We start from the raw sequence: 17081 nt of genomic DNA, 5'->3' as shown, positions 1-17081 counted from the left end.
TCACAAGCCTTTTTCACGTGATAAGACATTTACTGTCATTGACAGCATGCAGAGGCCTGGCAAGGAGAGGCTGTTCTGCATCCCTCTCTTGTCAATTTTTGAGTCCAGCAATGATAAATTTAAGTTATAGCTGAAGACTTGACTAACACATAGCCGGTTGTTTCAAACTGCAGTTGTTACCTACTATTAAGCCAGTCACAACAGAACTGACATTTAAATGGCTGTATGATTTTAAAATAAGCCTGCCACAGTACTCGAAAAGCATTCAGCAAGACAAAGCAGCTTCTTAAGATCCCAGGAAAGAAGGCTGCAATCTGAGATGACAAGCACTAACTGCACTGAAAAGACTAAAGTTATTTTTAAGGATCACTTGCCAGTTGTAAAAGACAGTTGTCAATACTGAGGAGATGCTGGAGAAAGGCCAGGTCTACAAAATGCCTTTTATCCCAGCTGATTCCCATCAGAGGTCACACCAGCTCTGCTGCTCTGATCATCAGGCACTTACAAACACTCGTGCAGTTTCCACCCTGCAGTCACACTACCCAATTGCAGTATCCCAGGGATGTCTTAATTAGTGTCTCTTACACTGGCAGCAGATTTTTGTATCTGTGGTAGTTTTAACACTCCTAAGGTAACTGCTGAATAAAAACATACGTGCATCAGTTCAGCCTGAATCAGCGGTGGAGGCAGGTTTATAGTAAACTGCCACCCTTAATGAAGGGACAGATCTGTCCTGGGCCTTTGGAAGTGTGTAGCAGGCAGACACCTCAGCTTCAGTGTTCATAAGTAACCGGACTGTTCAAAACTATCCCTTTCCATTTTCAAACTATCCTGAACTGGTGGTGAACCAATCAGCTTAATTTAACTGACCAGTGCTTCACGTGGAGAACACAAGCAGGCAGGAGAAGCTCTGCTCCTTCAGCAATGACCTTCAATTTATCCATAACAGTGGGAAAGGAACATTTTTTTGACTGCTGATCTCCAATAAGCTGCAGCCGGTACTATTATCCCTGAGCTGTACACTCAGAAGAACAGCAGAAGCATCCTGAAGAGGCTGCAGTTTTGTGTTAGCTCTGCTCTCTGATGGGGTATGAACCCAGAGCAGGGAAAGATTGTAGGCTCATACCCACACCTTCCGGATTTTTAGGCCAGTGAGACCAGGCACGTGAACACTTTGTCAGAAGAAAGGTAACAACGATGGTAGAGAAGCTGAAGGCACTTCCACGTTAATTATTCAGAAATGGGCACATTAACAAGATCTGGGGCACATGCTTTCAAAAACCTTTCCAAAGCCAGTGTAAACAGCCCGCCACGGGGAGAAGGACCTAAGGATGGGCAGCACCCAAAATCTGACCAGTGTACAGAAGAGGCTTCCGGGAAGCAGCTCCGAGAGAGCAGGGCCCTGCAGCGGGACCGTCCTCCCGGAGCCTGGCAAGCACCAGACGGCGGCTCTGCCCCGTTTAACCGAGCGACACGAAGAGTGGCCTGGAAGGAGAACGGTACTCACAAACGGCAGCTGGCACCTCTGCACCGACCCGAACTGGGAAAAGTACTCCTTAAGCTCTTCTGTGGGGGGAATACACACCCGGTTACACGGGACAGACCCCCCTGCCCAGCCGCAACCACCCCGGCCCCGTCCGGCCTAGTGCCGCACACGCGTTGCGGACTCCGCCTCCCGCGCGGCCCGTCCCGCGGCAGCCCAAGCACCGGCGTATGCTGAAGGAGGTGGCGCGGACTCACTGCTCGACACCGTCCACGGAACCTCAGCCACGAAGATGTCAAAGAGCCTCCTGGAGCGACGCCCCACCGCACGCACCGCGCTGGCCATCGCCATCTTGGGACCTGCGACGGAAAGGGGGCGGCAGGCCCCGCCCCGGCAGTGCGCTGCGCCGCCCGCCGCGGCATGGCCAAAATGGCGGCGGCGGCCCTGAGCCGGGAGGGCGGGGAGGATGCCTTCCGCCGGCTTTTTCGTTTCTACCGGCAGCGCGACGCGTCGGACTTGCGGGGCGTGGTGGACTTCTCCGTGCCGGGGGGCCAGGTAACGCCGGGCTCCTCCTACCCTCGCCCCGCGGTGAGGGGCCGGCTGGTGCGGCGCACTGCGAGCTCGTCCGTCCCGCCCCGCTCTCCGTGCGGTGTCGCGGTGTTTCAGCGCGGTGCTGCAGCCTGCTTTTTGCATTTGCTGTTGCTCTTCGCGCTCGAAGCGAAGTCTCTAACGCCATCTCGTTACGGTGCCCGACAGCGCTGATCCTCTTACGGGTCGCTATAACGTTTAAACGCTGGTTGCGTGGTTAGAGATGAGCCGCTGACGAAGATTGAGAAGCTCTGAGGGTCCCTCTGCCCGTGGATCCAGGGCCCCTTTGGGCTAGCTGCCCATGGGGTGCAGGGTCACAAACTGGTGTCCTGGCTGCCCTGGCCATCGCACAGTCTACTCACAGATTGACTGCTTCTGCTTATGTTTGTTTATTCCCATAATGTTTAATTAGCTCTCTATGCTGCAGTAAGGGGCTTTTGAAGCATGTTGTAGGACCACATGATACTTAAGGGAAGCAAAGGAACATACGGGCAGAAAAAAGCAAGTCTCACTGTTGGAGCTGACACTCTTTCCTGGACCTGATTATCCTTGTCTTGGCCCGAGAATACCTCGGTGAGCCGAAGAGGGAGCCGAGATCAGCACAGTGCACACCCAGGATTCGTGCTGTCTTCCCTTGGTAAAGGGTGTTCTCCTGTCTTACTCCTGTATAGCAAGCATTCGTCATAGCCCTCAGGGCACACAGGCAGGAGTGCATCTCAAAGTAGTCGCTGTCGTGGTTTGCTATGTCCTCAGTGACAAGTGATCCTTTACACTCATTTTCTGTTTTATCACCTCACAAAAGGATAGTGGATGTCTGCTGAAGTGTTGTTAACCTGGGATTTTCTGTACATGAGCCTGTATGAAAAAAGGGAGTAGGGAATATAGTTAAAATGAAATCTTCCCTAATTTTTTGTAGTTCAAATGCTTAGCCTTTGCTTTTTACTGTTCTATTACAATATATATTTTACTCTCTTTTCAGAGTAAAATTTTGATATTGTAATGGGGCATAAAACTTGACCCGTATGAAATTGTTCAAGGCATTAGCATTAAACAAGGGATGTGTTAACATTTCAGCCTGTCTTGAGCTTGCAGCAATCCTTTATCAAATAAAGGATTCCAGCGTTACAGCCCTTCTGGGAAATCCAAAGTACTTGAAAGCATCACAAGCATCTGTTCCCTCTTCATACCATTCTTTTTGCACCTGTTACCTTCTAAGATAAGTTCATAGCTTACTAGAGAAAGCACCTTTTATTCCTCTTTCCTGCAGGTTAAGAACATCTGCCTTTTCTCTTTAAGAAGAGCTACAGGCCAGGCAGATTGGCCCAGATACTCTTGTTCCTTTTCTGTCAGAAAACTGCTTCAAGTGATTGAGCTCTTCAGTGAAGTGTGACATACCAGCTGCCCCGATACCAGGCTTATTTAACTGATTCAGCACATGTAGTTCTTCAGCATAGAACAGCTCCTGCTCTCCAGAAGTCCTGACAGCAGCTGATGTGTAAGCAGTTTGAGAAGGCAGAGAGGTGACAGTCTTAGTTGAAGGAAGAGGCTTTCTGGGGATGCCCTGCAGGCAGGACTCTGAACTAAGCTCTTCAAGGCTGGCAGTTGCAAAGCTGCTTTTGACAAAGCTAAAAAATTTGTTGATCGAAAACCACGTTGCCAGAGGCTGCTGCCCAGCACTGGTCTAAAGTTTTCTTACAAATTCTGTGTAGGTAATTTACTCAGAAGATGTTAACCAGAGCTGTCAGCCTGCAGACTGATTTACATATTCAGCGCTGCAGAGTTTGTGTTCAAAGGCCTTACTTTCATATACGCTTTAAGTTATCATAAACAAAGTCTTGCTTGTGTCTGCCATCTTATTCCCACTATGCCTGGCCAGGTCTTTCCTTACATGAGCTGTACTTCTGTATAGCTACATGGAGAGCTGGCCTGGGGAACTAAGCCAGGACAAAACTAACCGGCCTCTCTGCCTTGAACCGTAAGATGATTCTCAGCCCTAAGGGAGGGGGTGGGAACACAGTGGATGAGTTTGGTTTTGACAGCAAGTGTTGGTTTACTGCATCTTAAATACATGTGTTACTGCTACCCAAGAGAGTATGTCAAGAAAATGTATCTTGCTAAGCCTTGAGCTGTTGACAGTTCTGTTTTCAACAGCAGGGCCAATGTGGTATTAGGGATTTACTGGATTTCTGCAGTACTTCACATCAGACAACTTTGGCTACTTGATCACTGTATTACTGCTTGTTCTATAAATTACAGAATAGTCAGCTACCCTATGGTATCACTAGCAACTTGTATTTGGAATGTTCTTTGAAGGTATGAAGTGTTATGGGTATGTTGCTCTCTAATGGAGATTGATAATTACTAGAATGTTTTATAAAGATGTGGCTGTACTGTGGAAATGGACAAATAGTGCCATTTTTTTCTCATTGGTATGAATTGTTCAGGGCTTTTTTTAATGAATGGAGGACATCTCTCCTGATCCTTAGGTATTGTGAAAACTGTAGTACAGTTTGACTCCTGCACGGAGTACATACTAGCTCTGTTAGCAGCATGCCCTGTTATGGTCACAGTTGCTTCGTTTTGTGGTACAGTTGGCATTTTCACAAGACTTAGTGTGGAATATGATAGCACTCTTTCTCATAGGTGCTGGGTTTGGATGAGTTTTATTTTTCTTCCTTTTTATAACTAATCTGTTTTCTTTTGCCAGGTGGTCAGATCACAGCTCAGTATTTCATCGGTCAGTGATCAAGATGCCTACAGAGCAGGATTACAGCCAGTTAGCCAGTGGAAAGCCTATGGCCTTAAAGGTTATCCAGGTACGTATTTCTTGATTTCAAGAATAATTAAACACAACCTTGTTCCTTTGGATTCAGGCGTCTTCCATCTTGCCCCCTCTGCCCTGCCTGAAAAAGCTACTTTGGTTTGCTAAAGTGTAATTTAATGTTATTTTAAGTGCGGGAGGACAAACAAGTCAACTGAAGGGTGGGATACAGCAATATATATGAAAGTGAGAACAGAAGGGCCTTTTGTTTCACAGTCTCTGATCAACCAGAGCATCCCTCATGAGGATGGATTCCTGTTGCCCTTGATAGAGATGTTTATATTTCTATAGCATCTATTTTTCCTCAACATATATCATGAACATTAGAAAAGAACCATTCTTCTGGTTCATCTGGACTGCAGTCAGTGTCTGTGCGAGTTGCTATGAAGCCAACCTACCATTTCTGAAACTGTGGCAGCCACACTAGTCATCTGGCATGGTAATACACAGGGAATTTAATAAATTCAGGAGAAAGACTTCCACCTCTTATTGCCACTATAATTTTTTTTGTTCCACTTACCTGTCACATTATAGCTGCCCTCGTTTGATCTCACTTGTCATTTTACATCTGTCTGTCTTTCCTAACAATTGTATGGAGGGGGGGTAAATCACAAGTGTTCTACTTAAGTGCATTTTTCTTCCACTTTTGACAAAGAAAACATTTCACTAAAATGAAATGCAAATACATTAACAAATTCTCACTTGTGTTTAGAATCCAGTCTTGTGCAGACAAGAATAGTATTTTATACTTTTCCAGCTACCTTTATCCAGACATCCTAAAGCACTATAAGATATTTAACCAACTGCCCCAATAGTCCACTAAAATAAGTTAGAATTTCTTTAGCTTGACTCTGGCCAAATGGAAAAAAAACTCATTTGGTTTTGTTCCCACAGTGAGCAATGAAATATAAAACTAAGGAATCTGGATGAATTTCTGTTGAGTTCTGTCTTGAGTTCTGTGAGATGTGGGCAGTGCTGCCTTTGGATCTTTGTAACTGACACAAGTTGGTTTGATGAGAGGTTGTTCTTGTTGCTAGACATCTGCATGTCTTACCCTTCCTCTGACTGAGGCTGGAGACTAGGTGTAAATTAATTCCTAGTGTGCCATAAGATTTTGCTGCAGTAAGAGAACTGCACTTACTTCCTCAAGGCAGATTCCTGTGGTGTACATATCCCCAAAGTAGTCATCTTTTGCCCATTCCACTCAGACCAACTCTTTCAAGGCCAAGAGGTTCAACTGTGTTGCTTTCAAAGCTTGTCTGTGATGTTCTTGAGTCAGCTCAGAATGATTGCTACAGAAATTTATCTCTTGCTCTTTTTCCTCCCATGTGTGGTAAGCCACTGATTTCTAGCTCTGTTTGCCTTCCCAGGAACTGTTAGTCTTGAATGTCAGTATAGAATTTTATACTAAAACTCCCCAGCTATTAGAAATTCATGGTTTTTTTCCTTTTCTTAACGTCAGAAGCCTAGCAATAAACCACTTTTTAGTTCTTGATTTTGTAAATCTAGACTAATCTGGTTTCTTAGGAGTAAGCAAGGAAAGGTTTTGAGAGACAGGAGCATGTGCTAAGCTTCTGATACAAGAGTCATAAAATTTGGATTCTTGTTCTCAGCTCAGTGTGTAAATAGGCCTTGCAGGCTTCAGTTCCTTCAGTAATACCTGGAGACAATACATACACAGTAGAGCATAATTTCATTAATGTAGTAAGGCGCTTTGAGAACCCCACATCAAAAGCTACTGACGGGAAGGGCACCAATATTGTTCTGTTCTATGCAAAGGCCAACAGAAAGTAAATTTAATGTTCTGGCAAATAAACTTCTTGTAACCAGACCTTTCAGAAGGCTGCCATAGTCTGATGGTACAGGGAGTGGAGTGAAATGAATGACAGTACATTATTAATACACGGAAGGCTCTAACTAGTTAATTTTTATCTTATGAGGTCAGTGAGATGTGCTGGCGGGAAGCTTCTTCTGTGCTTTATTACCACTGTCATAAGGCCACAAGGCAAGTTTGTATCCTGCTGAGACTCCTAGCCTTGCTTCTTCCTTTTTCATCTATTTTTGTCTCTGTTTAACTTGGTATGACCAAGAAGTTCAAAACGTCACAGTAAGGCAAAACCTCGAAACCTCCTGTTCCTTTTTTATCTCCTATACCCTTACCTAACTTTGTATGTGAATTTTGTGTTGGTGAGTTTTACTGAACTGACAGTCTTTGAGAAAATGCCTTGATTCTCAGCATAGGTATAATAAAGATTAGTAGCATCTTCCCTTCAGACACTCATCAATGCTGTCGACCCTGGCCTGGAAGGAAACTTGCCTTGGGTTCTGGGGAGAAAACTCCAATGAAGAATCCTGTTAGCACTCCTAGTGATGGCAGATCTCATGTCAAGGACTCTTGTCTGCTAAGATATAGACCAAATCAATCCATTGCATCTCTGCTAATCCTCTTATTTGGGCTGCTGCTTGAACTGTGCCAGAGGTGCCTGGCTGAACGGATGTGCAGACTATCTACATGTTTATTTTTGTTGTTAATTAACAATGACTGCAAAGTATTTGCAGCAGCAACAGGCAGTTTGGGACATAATTTGACTTTCATGCCCACTTGATGAATATTACCATATCAAAATACAAAGATGGATACAATCAGACTTCCCTGGAAATAAGCATGAAGCAGAGGAGAGGACAGTTTATATTACTAGAGACTTGCTCAGCTCCTGTACTGCTCTCTGCAGTTCATGACACTGAAGCAGCAATAAGAAGACAGTGTGAATTCAGAGGCAGCAACAAGGACAGTTTGAAGTCTAGAAGAACTAGGCTAGAATTATTTTAACTTTGCAGGGTTCAAGAGAAGAATCTTGCTGAATCATTTGAAAATCTAATTTACTCCAAAGCAATTTGCTTTATGGTTCTTACTCCTTTATCTGCTGTGATCAATGATCAGTATGCCTTACACAGATTAAGTCCTTTATTGTAATTTTTTTTGCTTGGACCGTTGTTGGCTGCCCTCCTTGCCTTCTACCTTATGTTCACCGTTTGTTTGTACTGAAAAAGCAATAGGTTTTAACTTATTCAGACCTGTTAATAAATTTCATGAGCTTACATGCAGAATCAGTGGTTATATGTCTAAGTTGTTTTTTTCAGTACCCTTGTCCTTGGCTCTAGTTTTAGAAGAAACAAGGGAAATGCCTAATTATACTCTCTCTCTACCTTCTCCTTTTTTTTTTTCTCTCTTGTTGTCAGGGTTTATTTTCATACTGAATCCTTTCCTTCCGGGATGCCAGCGTCACTGGGTGAAGCAGTGTCTCAAGCTATATCCCCAGAAACCCAATGTCTGCAATTTAGACCTTCATATGGCTCCTGAGAAGACCATTGACCTGTGGGGACAGAGCAAGGAGCAGCTAAGGTAAGTCCACAGTAACGTTTGGTGGTCAAAAATAATGGAGTCCAAAGGTTTTAAAAACCTTTTTAGTTAGTCACCTGTAAAAAATACATCAGAGAGATGCTATTCACAGTATACAGTCTTTTAGTTACCTGGGTATTTATCATTACCTTGCTTATTTCACTGCTCATTTTTGATAATGAGTTCTCTAGAGCTCTCATCTCCCTGAGTCTCTTAGTAAAATTGACATGCTGAGATTTTTCTCTAAAAAATATGTTTAACATCTACAAGATGTATAATGGCAAAAGCAAGGTTTGGACTTTGAAATGTTTGCACCTAAGAGAGAAGTTATGGCTCCACTTCTGTTTTCCAAGCTAAGTCAGAACTAGTTACAGAAATTTAGACACTTTTCTTCTGTGTTCCATCAAGGATGAAAAATGATTCCTTTAAAGTATTGTGCATTGTGCCCTACAGGTGAAAAAGTGAGGTACTGTTCCAGCTCAGCAGGCTTTTCCCAGCAACACTTCCTGTGTGCACAGAGAATGATCAGAACAGAAGTTAATTTGCAGCTGAATCCAGTTCAGTTGAAAACAGCATTCGGAAAAGTCATGGCTGGCGGTTTTATTAAGCGCTTCCCTGAGTCTTCAAGTGAGCAAAGTGCTGTATTGTGCTTTTTACCTGGAGAACAGCAGATGAAACTAGCCAACTTGTCTAGTGTCTAGAGTTGAGAGGCGTTCAGGGAGGGGAGAAATAGAGTGCTTAACTAAATACTTGTCTAATTCCAAGTCTGGGAACAATTTTAATGCTTTTTGAAGCCATTAGAAAGATGCATAAATGTGCTCAGGTCATGACTTATCTGCTGTTTTCAGGATACAGGAATAATGAGGTAGGGAGAGTCTACACAGTGCCTAGAAATACATTCTGTGCCTCTTTAAAGAGTGGAGTTTGTGTATTTTCTTAAGTGCTGGTGACAAGTAAAAGCATAAAAGAGGCTAGAGCATCCCTACAAGGGATATGTGTAACCTGTGTACAAGGAAAAAGCTGGGGGGGATTTTATAGATGCAGTTGTTTACCAGCTTCAGACTAAAGCCCCAGCTGTTCAGTCTTGTTCTCTTTTTGAACGTAGTTATACCTGAATTTCTCTGTGCTTTCTTGTAGAAGCACCTGCTCCTACAGTTGTAGGAACATGCTGTTTCCGGATACATAACACTCAGGACTTTCCTCTCCTTAGCAATCGTGTGAAATCACATGCAAAAATAAGGACCTACTGAGCGTATTAGTGTTCCTGATGTTGTGCAAACACTCTAGCACTGTAGTGAAAGTAATTGCAGTTGGCTACTGCCCTGTGACAGAGGTGGAAACTGGAAAGATGACTTTTCAATAATCAGTGAGCTATAAAAAATTGCTAATGGTAAAGAAACTGGCCTTTTACTGCTGTTCCTGGTTGAGCTTAGTATGGTATAGGTGAAGGGCAGAAACAACATGTGTATGCAGGTAGAAATGTGCATTAAATCCAGGTGCTTGGTTGAGGCTTCACCATGGCAGAACAAATATGAATCTGTTTTGTAAAAGAGGGCATGTTTTACTGAACTAATGAGGCTGTGAGAGCCAACCATCGGGTGCAGCTGATGGTATTCTGAGTATATTTCCCTTTCTTTCCTTACTGTAACACATGACTTAGCTTGAGAAAAGAAGCTGAAATTGCTGGAATAACTGGACTAGCAGATAGATGTGTAGCTTCCTTTTTTATTTGTTACTAGCATGTTTCTATCAGATTTACTATAGTTACCCTTCTTATAACTTCATAGGGATTTTTTCATAGGCCATAGTAAAAGCCCCACCCTGAGGTCTCTTCGTGCCTTCACCATCATTAAGTAAGACTGGTAAATTGGCATGTGGCTTCAGACCCCTGAGTCTCTCTGCATTAGGGTTGACACTTGAGAAGAACAGGTTTTTGTCCTTCATAGCAGTCTGGATAGGAGATAACCTGCAATATAGACTTCTTGACATTACAAGAAGTGTACGGTCATAGCTAGAGCAGTCTTGCTTTTTACTGGACATTGCGTTGGTCAGTCCTCAGGACATCTTGTAAAAGTACCAAGTAGTAGAACTAATGGTCCTTTGGAACATCATGCAGCTTGATATATTTTACTGTGAGGCAAAGCATTCTCCTTTCTTGTCATTTTCCATTAAGTGCCTCGAATATTTTTCCTTTTGTTTGCAGCTTTTAGATCTTCACAGATTCTGTACTTTGACATTCAGCTGCTCAAACAGTACATGCTTAATTCTGACTTCTAAATCTGTACCAGTTCACTGTGTTGTCTCCATCTGATAATCAATTATGTACCATGTTGAAAATACAGGCTTTCAAACTGGCAGCAGTTGGCAGGAGGTCCTGTAGCTTGCAGAAGTTGCATGAACTGATTTTTCAGGGTCTTTAGAGGAAAAAAATAATGGCACTGAAAAAAGTTCAGCATTGATTGTTTTAATAGGCTGTCACATGGATGCATGAATCTTATTACTGTTTGTTGCGCTACCAGAAAACCCCTCAGAAGTTAATGCATATTCTATTCATTTTGTCTTTGCAGAAAGAAGGGCTCCAGTAAATGGGAGCCCAGAAGCTTATTGGAGAAGCTGCGCTGGGTGACACTTGGTTACCATTATAACTGGGATACTAAGGTATTGAAGCTAAGTCTTTATTTTTCCCTGCTGTAAGCACTCAGAATGGCAGACAGAGGAGGATATCATGGAATAAAATGCTTATGATCCTACAAGACAGCCTTAAAGGAATGCTGTAACAAACGATGCTTGAAAGAAAATTTCAGTCTCTGTTGGCTTACTGTGAAGGATTTAACAGCAAAGTCCATTGCTGCACTCTTTCCATTGTAAGGTAACTGGTAGCATTAGATACAGCCCTAGACCTGTGACTCTATTTCAGGTTAAATGAGCATTTTTACCCTACCAAAAGGGATGGTCACAAAAGCATTTGTCGTGGTTTGTCTCTACTTCAGAGCAGCCCTATGGAGAAAGACTTGGGGGTGTTGGTCGATGAGAACCTTAACATGAACCGGCTTTAGTGTGCGCTCGCAGCCCAGAAAGCCAGTTATCCTGGGCTGCATCAAAAGGAGTGTGATCAGCAGGTCAAGGGAGGTGATCCTGCCCCTCTACTCTGCTCTTGTTCCAACAGTTCCATGTCTTTTTTATCTTGAGGACACCAGAACTGTACACAGTACTCAAAGTGAGGTCTCACAAGTCCAGAGAAGGGCCATGAGGATGATCAGGGGACTGGAGCACCTCCCATATGATGATAGGCTGAGAAAGTTGGGGCTGTTCAGCCTGGAGAAGAGAAGGCTGAGTGGAGACCTCATAGCAGCCTTCCAGTATCTGAAGGGGGTCTATAGGGATGCTGGGGATGGACTCATCATTAGGGACTATAGTGATAGGACAATGGGTAATGGTTTCAAACTTAAACAGGAGAAGTTTAGATTGGATATAAGGAGGGAGTTCTTTACTGTAAGGGTGGTGAGGCACTGGAATGGGTTGCCGAGGGAAGTTGTGAATGCTCCATCCCTGGCGATGTTCAAGGCCAGGTTGGACAGAGCCTTGGGTGAGATATTTTAGTGTGAGGTGTCCCTGCCTATGGCAGGGGGGTTGGAACTTGATGATCTTAAGGTCCTTTCCAACCCTAACTATTCTATGATTTTACTTAAGTTGAGAATGACCTTGAGTGCTTGAAGACAGCTACTTCTGAGAAACTACTTCTCTTCACAGGGGTGAGCGAGAGCAGGAAGAATCTGCTGCTGATGTGACTTTGAACCAGTATAATACAGCCTCACCAAGTAACAGCTATTTTGGGGCCCTTGACCAAAATAAACTTTTTCATAAAACTGAGTTAGATGGAGGCTGAAAAAGGATGGTGGAGTGAATATGCAGTCTTATCAGCATATTGCAGATACTTAACCAAATCTGCTTGCAGCTTTATATTTACTATGTCAGCCTATTATTGGGTGCCTTAATAAAAACTTAGTTATTCCCTTCCAGTCGTCTGAGAGTCAGTCATGGGAGAGAGAAAAAGTAGGTTTGCAGTTGATTTCTGTTCCTTGTTCTTCAAAGTTCTGTTAATGAGATACAGTTGTGTCTTTCAGTTAGCAGCTTTAGGTAGTAACCAAGTAGATCCTCAGGATGTTGGTACAAGCCTTAAGTACTAATCTTACTGACTTCAAGTTTGCCATCAAGATATAATGGTAACTCCACTATTAATTCTATCTTAGCAGTCTTAGCATGGGCCCAGAATTACATGAAGAGGTAAACTTGCTGTAGTTCTGCCTGTGTTGTAGTCATAAATATGATGTCCTCTGTGACTATTAGCCAAACTTCTGACTTCTCATTCAGTGTTTGTTTTTCAATTGTATGTTCTGCTCTGATGTTCTGGATGTGGTTTGTGTTTACTTTTTTCCCACTCTCCTTCCTCCAGAAGTACTCAGCAAATCACCACACTCCTTTCCCCTCAGACCTTGCGTTCCTGTCAGAACAAGTGGCCGCAGCCTGTGGGTTCCGGGGTTTCCAAGCCCAAGCAGGGATCTTGAACTACTATCACTTTGACTCCTCCCTGGGAATTCATGTGGATGAGTCTGAACTAGACCATTCTCGTCCCCTTTTATCATTCAGGTGAGTCAAGGAAAATGCTTAAGTGCTGTGGAAGGACTGGTCTCCTTTTTTATATAGTTGTATATATACATATATATGTATACATATATATATATGACTCCAGGAAGTCAGTATGATGTAGTTTGCTAATTGGATATATAATATTCACTCTCTGAAGATTTGAATAGTAGAAAGCTGTAGCTCAAGGTCATAATTTTTTCTCTGAAGACTGCTTGAATAGCATGGATGTGGCACCTGTGGTGGAAGAGCTCTTTGCACAGAGCACAGTTCTGTTCTAGTACGGTGTCAATTTGGTACTAGCAGGCAACAATGAAATAACTCAGAAGAGCTTCGAACCTGGCAAGGCAACTGCTCACACTGCCTTGAACCAGGCCTCTTAGTCTGTTTTCCATGCTCACATTGTAAAGTTGTTAAAAGTTGTTACTAGGAGACCTGTCTGGTTTGCTTGTTTGGATTTTGTTTTTGTTTGGTTTTGGTTTTGTACAAGCATTTAGCTGCTAATCTTTTCTTAACTGTACATATAACTGTTCTCTACCTGAATTAGTTTTGTCTTCTTTCTCTATCCTCATACTGTCTCTAGTTTTGGGCAGTCCTCAATATTTTTGCTTGGGGGCCTGAAGCGGGAGGAGGCCCCAACAGCAATGTTCATGCACAGTGGAGATATCATGGTGATGTCTGGCTTCAGTCGCCTCCTGTACCATGCTGTGCCACGGGTCCTCCCCAACCCTGAAGGAGCAGCTTTGCCTTCATGCCTGGACCAAGGACTTTCTTCAGACCTTCCTGTTGGCTCAGTCATTGAGCACAGCTCTGATGAGGACTGGCAGGTGTGTGCCAAGTACTTGCAGTCTTCCCGCATCAATATGACTATTCGGCAGGTGTTGGCTGAGGGTCAGAAATTCCCAGAGGAATCTGGGACAAAGGGAAAGGGCCAAGCACCCTCTGAAGATGGTCACCATCAGGAGAACAGCAGAACCAAGAGACATAAACCAAACATGAACACAGACAGCTGAGACCAGGAGGTCATGGTGACATGGACTGGACAGGCAATCTTCATGTGGAATTGGGAACTAATGTATTCATACTAGGTGTCACTTGTCAGTATTAGGATTAATAAACTTCTGCAGACTAAATCAAGTCATTTGTGCTGTAAAAAATAGGTTAAAGGAGAAAAAGAATTTAAAAGTAAAAGAAGGATGAGTTCAGGACTGGGACCCAGGAGAGCAGCTCTTCTGTTGTTTTGTTGCAGACATTTGTTGTACTCTGTTCCATTTAAAATATTTGTGTGTCAAAGAATTTTAAGCTTGGTACAGTGATGCTTATAAAGTATTTTGAAATCATTGGGCAGAAAGTGCTAGCAAAAGATACGTAATTGCGAAGGATTAAAGAATCCTACTGGGCTTGTGCTGCTCAGCTGAAGTGCAGTAGCATGAGTGAGAATAGGCCACTACGGGTGTGAGACCTACCTGCAGCATTTCCAAGAGGGCTAAGCTAACCTCTACCACAAAAATTGGTTCAGTGATTGGAAACTAGCAGCTCCCTCAAGCAGCACCTACTATAAGCTTGCTATAGTCCTGTGCTCTCCTCTTGCCTGCTTATACCTCCTCAGCTGTGTCAGAAACTGCTCTTATGAGTAGAATGACTTTTTTTGCATACCTAAGATTTTAGAGGGAAACAGCTGGGGGCAATGTCTACTTAGAATGGCTAGTAGCTCCTAGATGGGAGTATGTGACTGAACCCTATATCCCCATTCTTAAAAACTGTCCCCTCTTAAGTACCTGCAGATTATGGTCCTCCAGTCCCAAGACAGCATCTGTTAAGGAACAGAATGACTTGCATTAGAAGAAATGAAGTTGAAAAGTACCGAAAAAATTAATCAGTGACCATCTCTGCCACCCAAAGATAAATATATAGAAACAAAGAAAAGCACCAGCTTTTGTACCAGTTCTCTTTAAGGCTCAGACCTTCCTATCTCGTTTTTTACATGATTTTAATTGTTGGAGTGGAATGCACTATCCTTGGGGTATTTTGTTGCACTTTCCCAATGAATAAACTTACTCAGTTTTAAATTAAAGATCTATATCAGTTTGGGAATGGCTTTTTTCTTCTTTTCTTTCTCTCCCTGTTGGTTATTCAGTGTATTGTTAATGCTGCCACATCCTTTGTGCTGTTCCCTCCAGGCTTCTTTTGGATATGGCCTCTGCCATCTGCCAGCTCTGGTAGAGGATCCCTGTGTGTGTCTGCAGGGCTACCTAGCTAAAGGGCAGTTCAGGGTTTGGGCAGGTTCAGAGAGGTGTTGCCTGCAGTATCCAAGTCCTGTTCAATATGGATGTGACAGCTTTTCCTCATGGGGAAAATGTCTGGTCTGTTTATTTCATAGCAAGTGAATGCGTGTATGTGCAATTAATTCCTTATGCAACACTGCAAAGAGCTTCAGTAATTTAATGTCTAAGGTAATCAGATATAAGTTTTAGTATCTCGTTCTATGCCAGAAATGTGTCCTGTGTTCTAGGCCTGGTACATTTACAGCTGAGCCCTGGGAGAGTGAATACTGTTATGCAAAGAGGTTACATGAACAGAAAGGAAGGTTGACCAAGTCTCAGAAAACAGCAAAGCTCCTTTAGTGACACCTGAAGGTGGAGAAGGGAAGAGGAATGTCTGTTTTCCTGACAGTGAGAAGGCAGGCTGGCTGCTCCTCCCTCTTGAGAGGGAAGCAAAATCTTCCAGCTCATAGAAGACAGTCGTGGAACTAGATGTGAACTGGAGCTGCTTTCTTCATGTCACAGGGTGAGGCTTAAGTTCATGGTTCTCATTTATCTTCAGTTTCTTGCAAATATATAATAAACAAGCAACCATTTATTCCAGGATTCAATTGTTCCTGTGATTCAAGGTCAAGAAACCGTACTGTTTATCCTCTGCACTTTGAAATTGTAGTAAATGCTGCAAACGTTTAGTAACTGGTCATGGGAAGTAACGAACCCATTGAAGCCTTATTTTTAGATGTGACTCAGTTGAGAATTTGCTGACTTGCAGTCAAGATTATTTAATGCCATTGTGAGTGAGAGACAGTCCTGATCTAATTCTGTATCAGACACCTAGAAAATGAAGAGTCCTTTACCCAGAAATGGGCAAATGGGAAGTGATCCAGAAATAAAAACGTCATCATCTGTGTACAAAGAGAAACAACCCTGCAGAAGGGAGGATTTCCTGAGCTGCCAGCCGAGCAGAAGCATTGGTTTTGTGACCACAGAAGAGCAGAGAACAAGTGAGCAAACCACAGAACTTCTCTGGGCTCTCCATACTGGGCTTCCAGAACCCAATTTTGAAGAGGCAGCAACAGCCCTGGGAAGAAGGCAGGGAATATAACTGCATCCAGTAATACACTCTGCTTATTTTCCTTCTATGACGGAAGGATTGGGAACCATAAACCTACCTTAAACAGCTCTCAGGCTGTGACACTGCACCTCATTTGTTTAGGTCTGTGATGACACCACAGGGTTTTTCATAGCACTCATCAGACTTTTGTCTCTAGGTACCAGAAATGCTTGTCTTCATAAGACAATCTCTGTGGCTTTTAATTTCTCTAAAGGACGAGAAAGGAAAGAAGTCATCTAGACCAATTTTGCAAGAAAATTAATGTAATGAGTTGATTACAGGAAGATAATTATATATTTAATTCCAGGCCACCTCGAAATGAAGCATGTTGTTTACCACATGTACTCTTCATTATGTGATCTATAGCTAAAGCTAACTGTCCCAACAGAGTTTAAACAACTACTGTTTCTTTATAATCAAGGATAAAGGGAAAATGAATTCTCCAATTAAATCAAAGCACAGTGGGATGAATGCTGGAATCGGAAGAAGAAACTGCCTGTACAAACTTAAAATTTTCAGTCCCCTTGAGAGTACTGTGCTAGAGAAGTTCATTGTTACAAACCAGCCTGTGGGCTAGTGCCCAAGCCAGATGTACTGCATGCCCTTTGCATGCCAGCCAAGCAGTAACTTATGGGCAAAGCAGTCCCTAGACCTGTGCCTACTGCTAGAATGATTCTGATCACTGGTATTTTTCCTTTTTTAAGAACCTGTTGACATCTTTTTACTTGCATCAGATGTTTCTACAGATAGTAGTAAGGTATACCTAAGCT

The 17081-nt window shown here is 43.1% G+C and overlaps 1 protein-coding gene and 1 long non-coding RNA gene across 2 annotated transcripts; one reads left to right on the top strand and one right to left on the bottom strand.

Moving 5' to 3' along the window:
• The first annotated feature begins 1738 nt into the window (after positions 1–1738).
• Positions 1739–15010, top strand: ALKBH1 (alkB homolog 1, histone H2A dioxygenase). Its single transcript, XM_062636161.1, has 6 exons — positions 1739–2038; positions 4779–4887; positions 8133–8295; positions 10860–10950; positions 12746–12939; positions 13520–15010. Exons 1-6 carry the CDS (start codon positions 1904–1906, stop codon positions 13947–13949), a joined length of 1122 nt encoding a protein of 373 aa, XP_062492145.1. The 5' UTR covers positions 1739–1903; the 3' UTR covers positions 13950–15010.
• Positions 14201–16627, bottom strand: LOC134172769 (uncharacterized). Its single transcript, XR_009968005.1, has 2 exons — positions 16055–16627; positions 14201–15814 (listed from the first exon to the last, which is right to left on the bottom strand). It is a non-coding gene; the product is annotated as an uncharacterized LOC134172769 (long non-coding RNA).
• Positions 16628–17081: the final 454 nt, after the last annotated feature.

This window comes from Pezoporus occidentalis, unplaced genomic scaffold (assembly GCF_034315485.1).
Source record: "Pezoporus occidentalis ecotype Australia unplaced genomic scaffold, CSIRO_AGI_Poc_V1 ctg47, whole genome shotgun sequence".
NCBI lineage: Eukaryota > Metazoa > Chordata > Aves > Psittaciformes > Psittacidae > Pezoporus > Pezoporus occidentalis.
The sequence above is the reverse complement of the archived record's forward strand: the minus strand, read 5'-3'. Positions and strand labels throughout refer to the sequence as shown.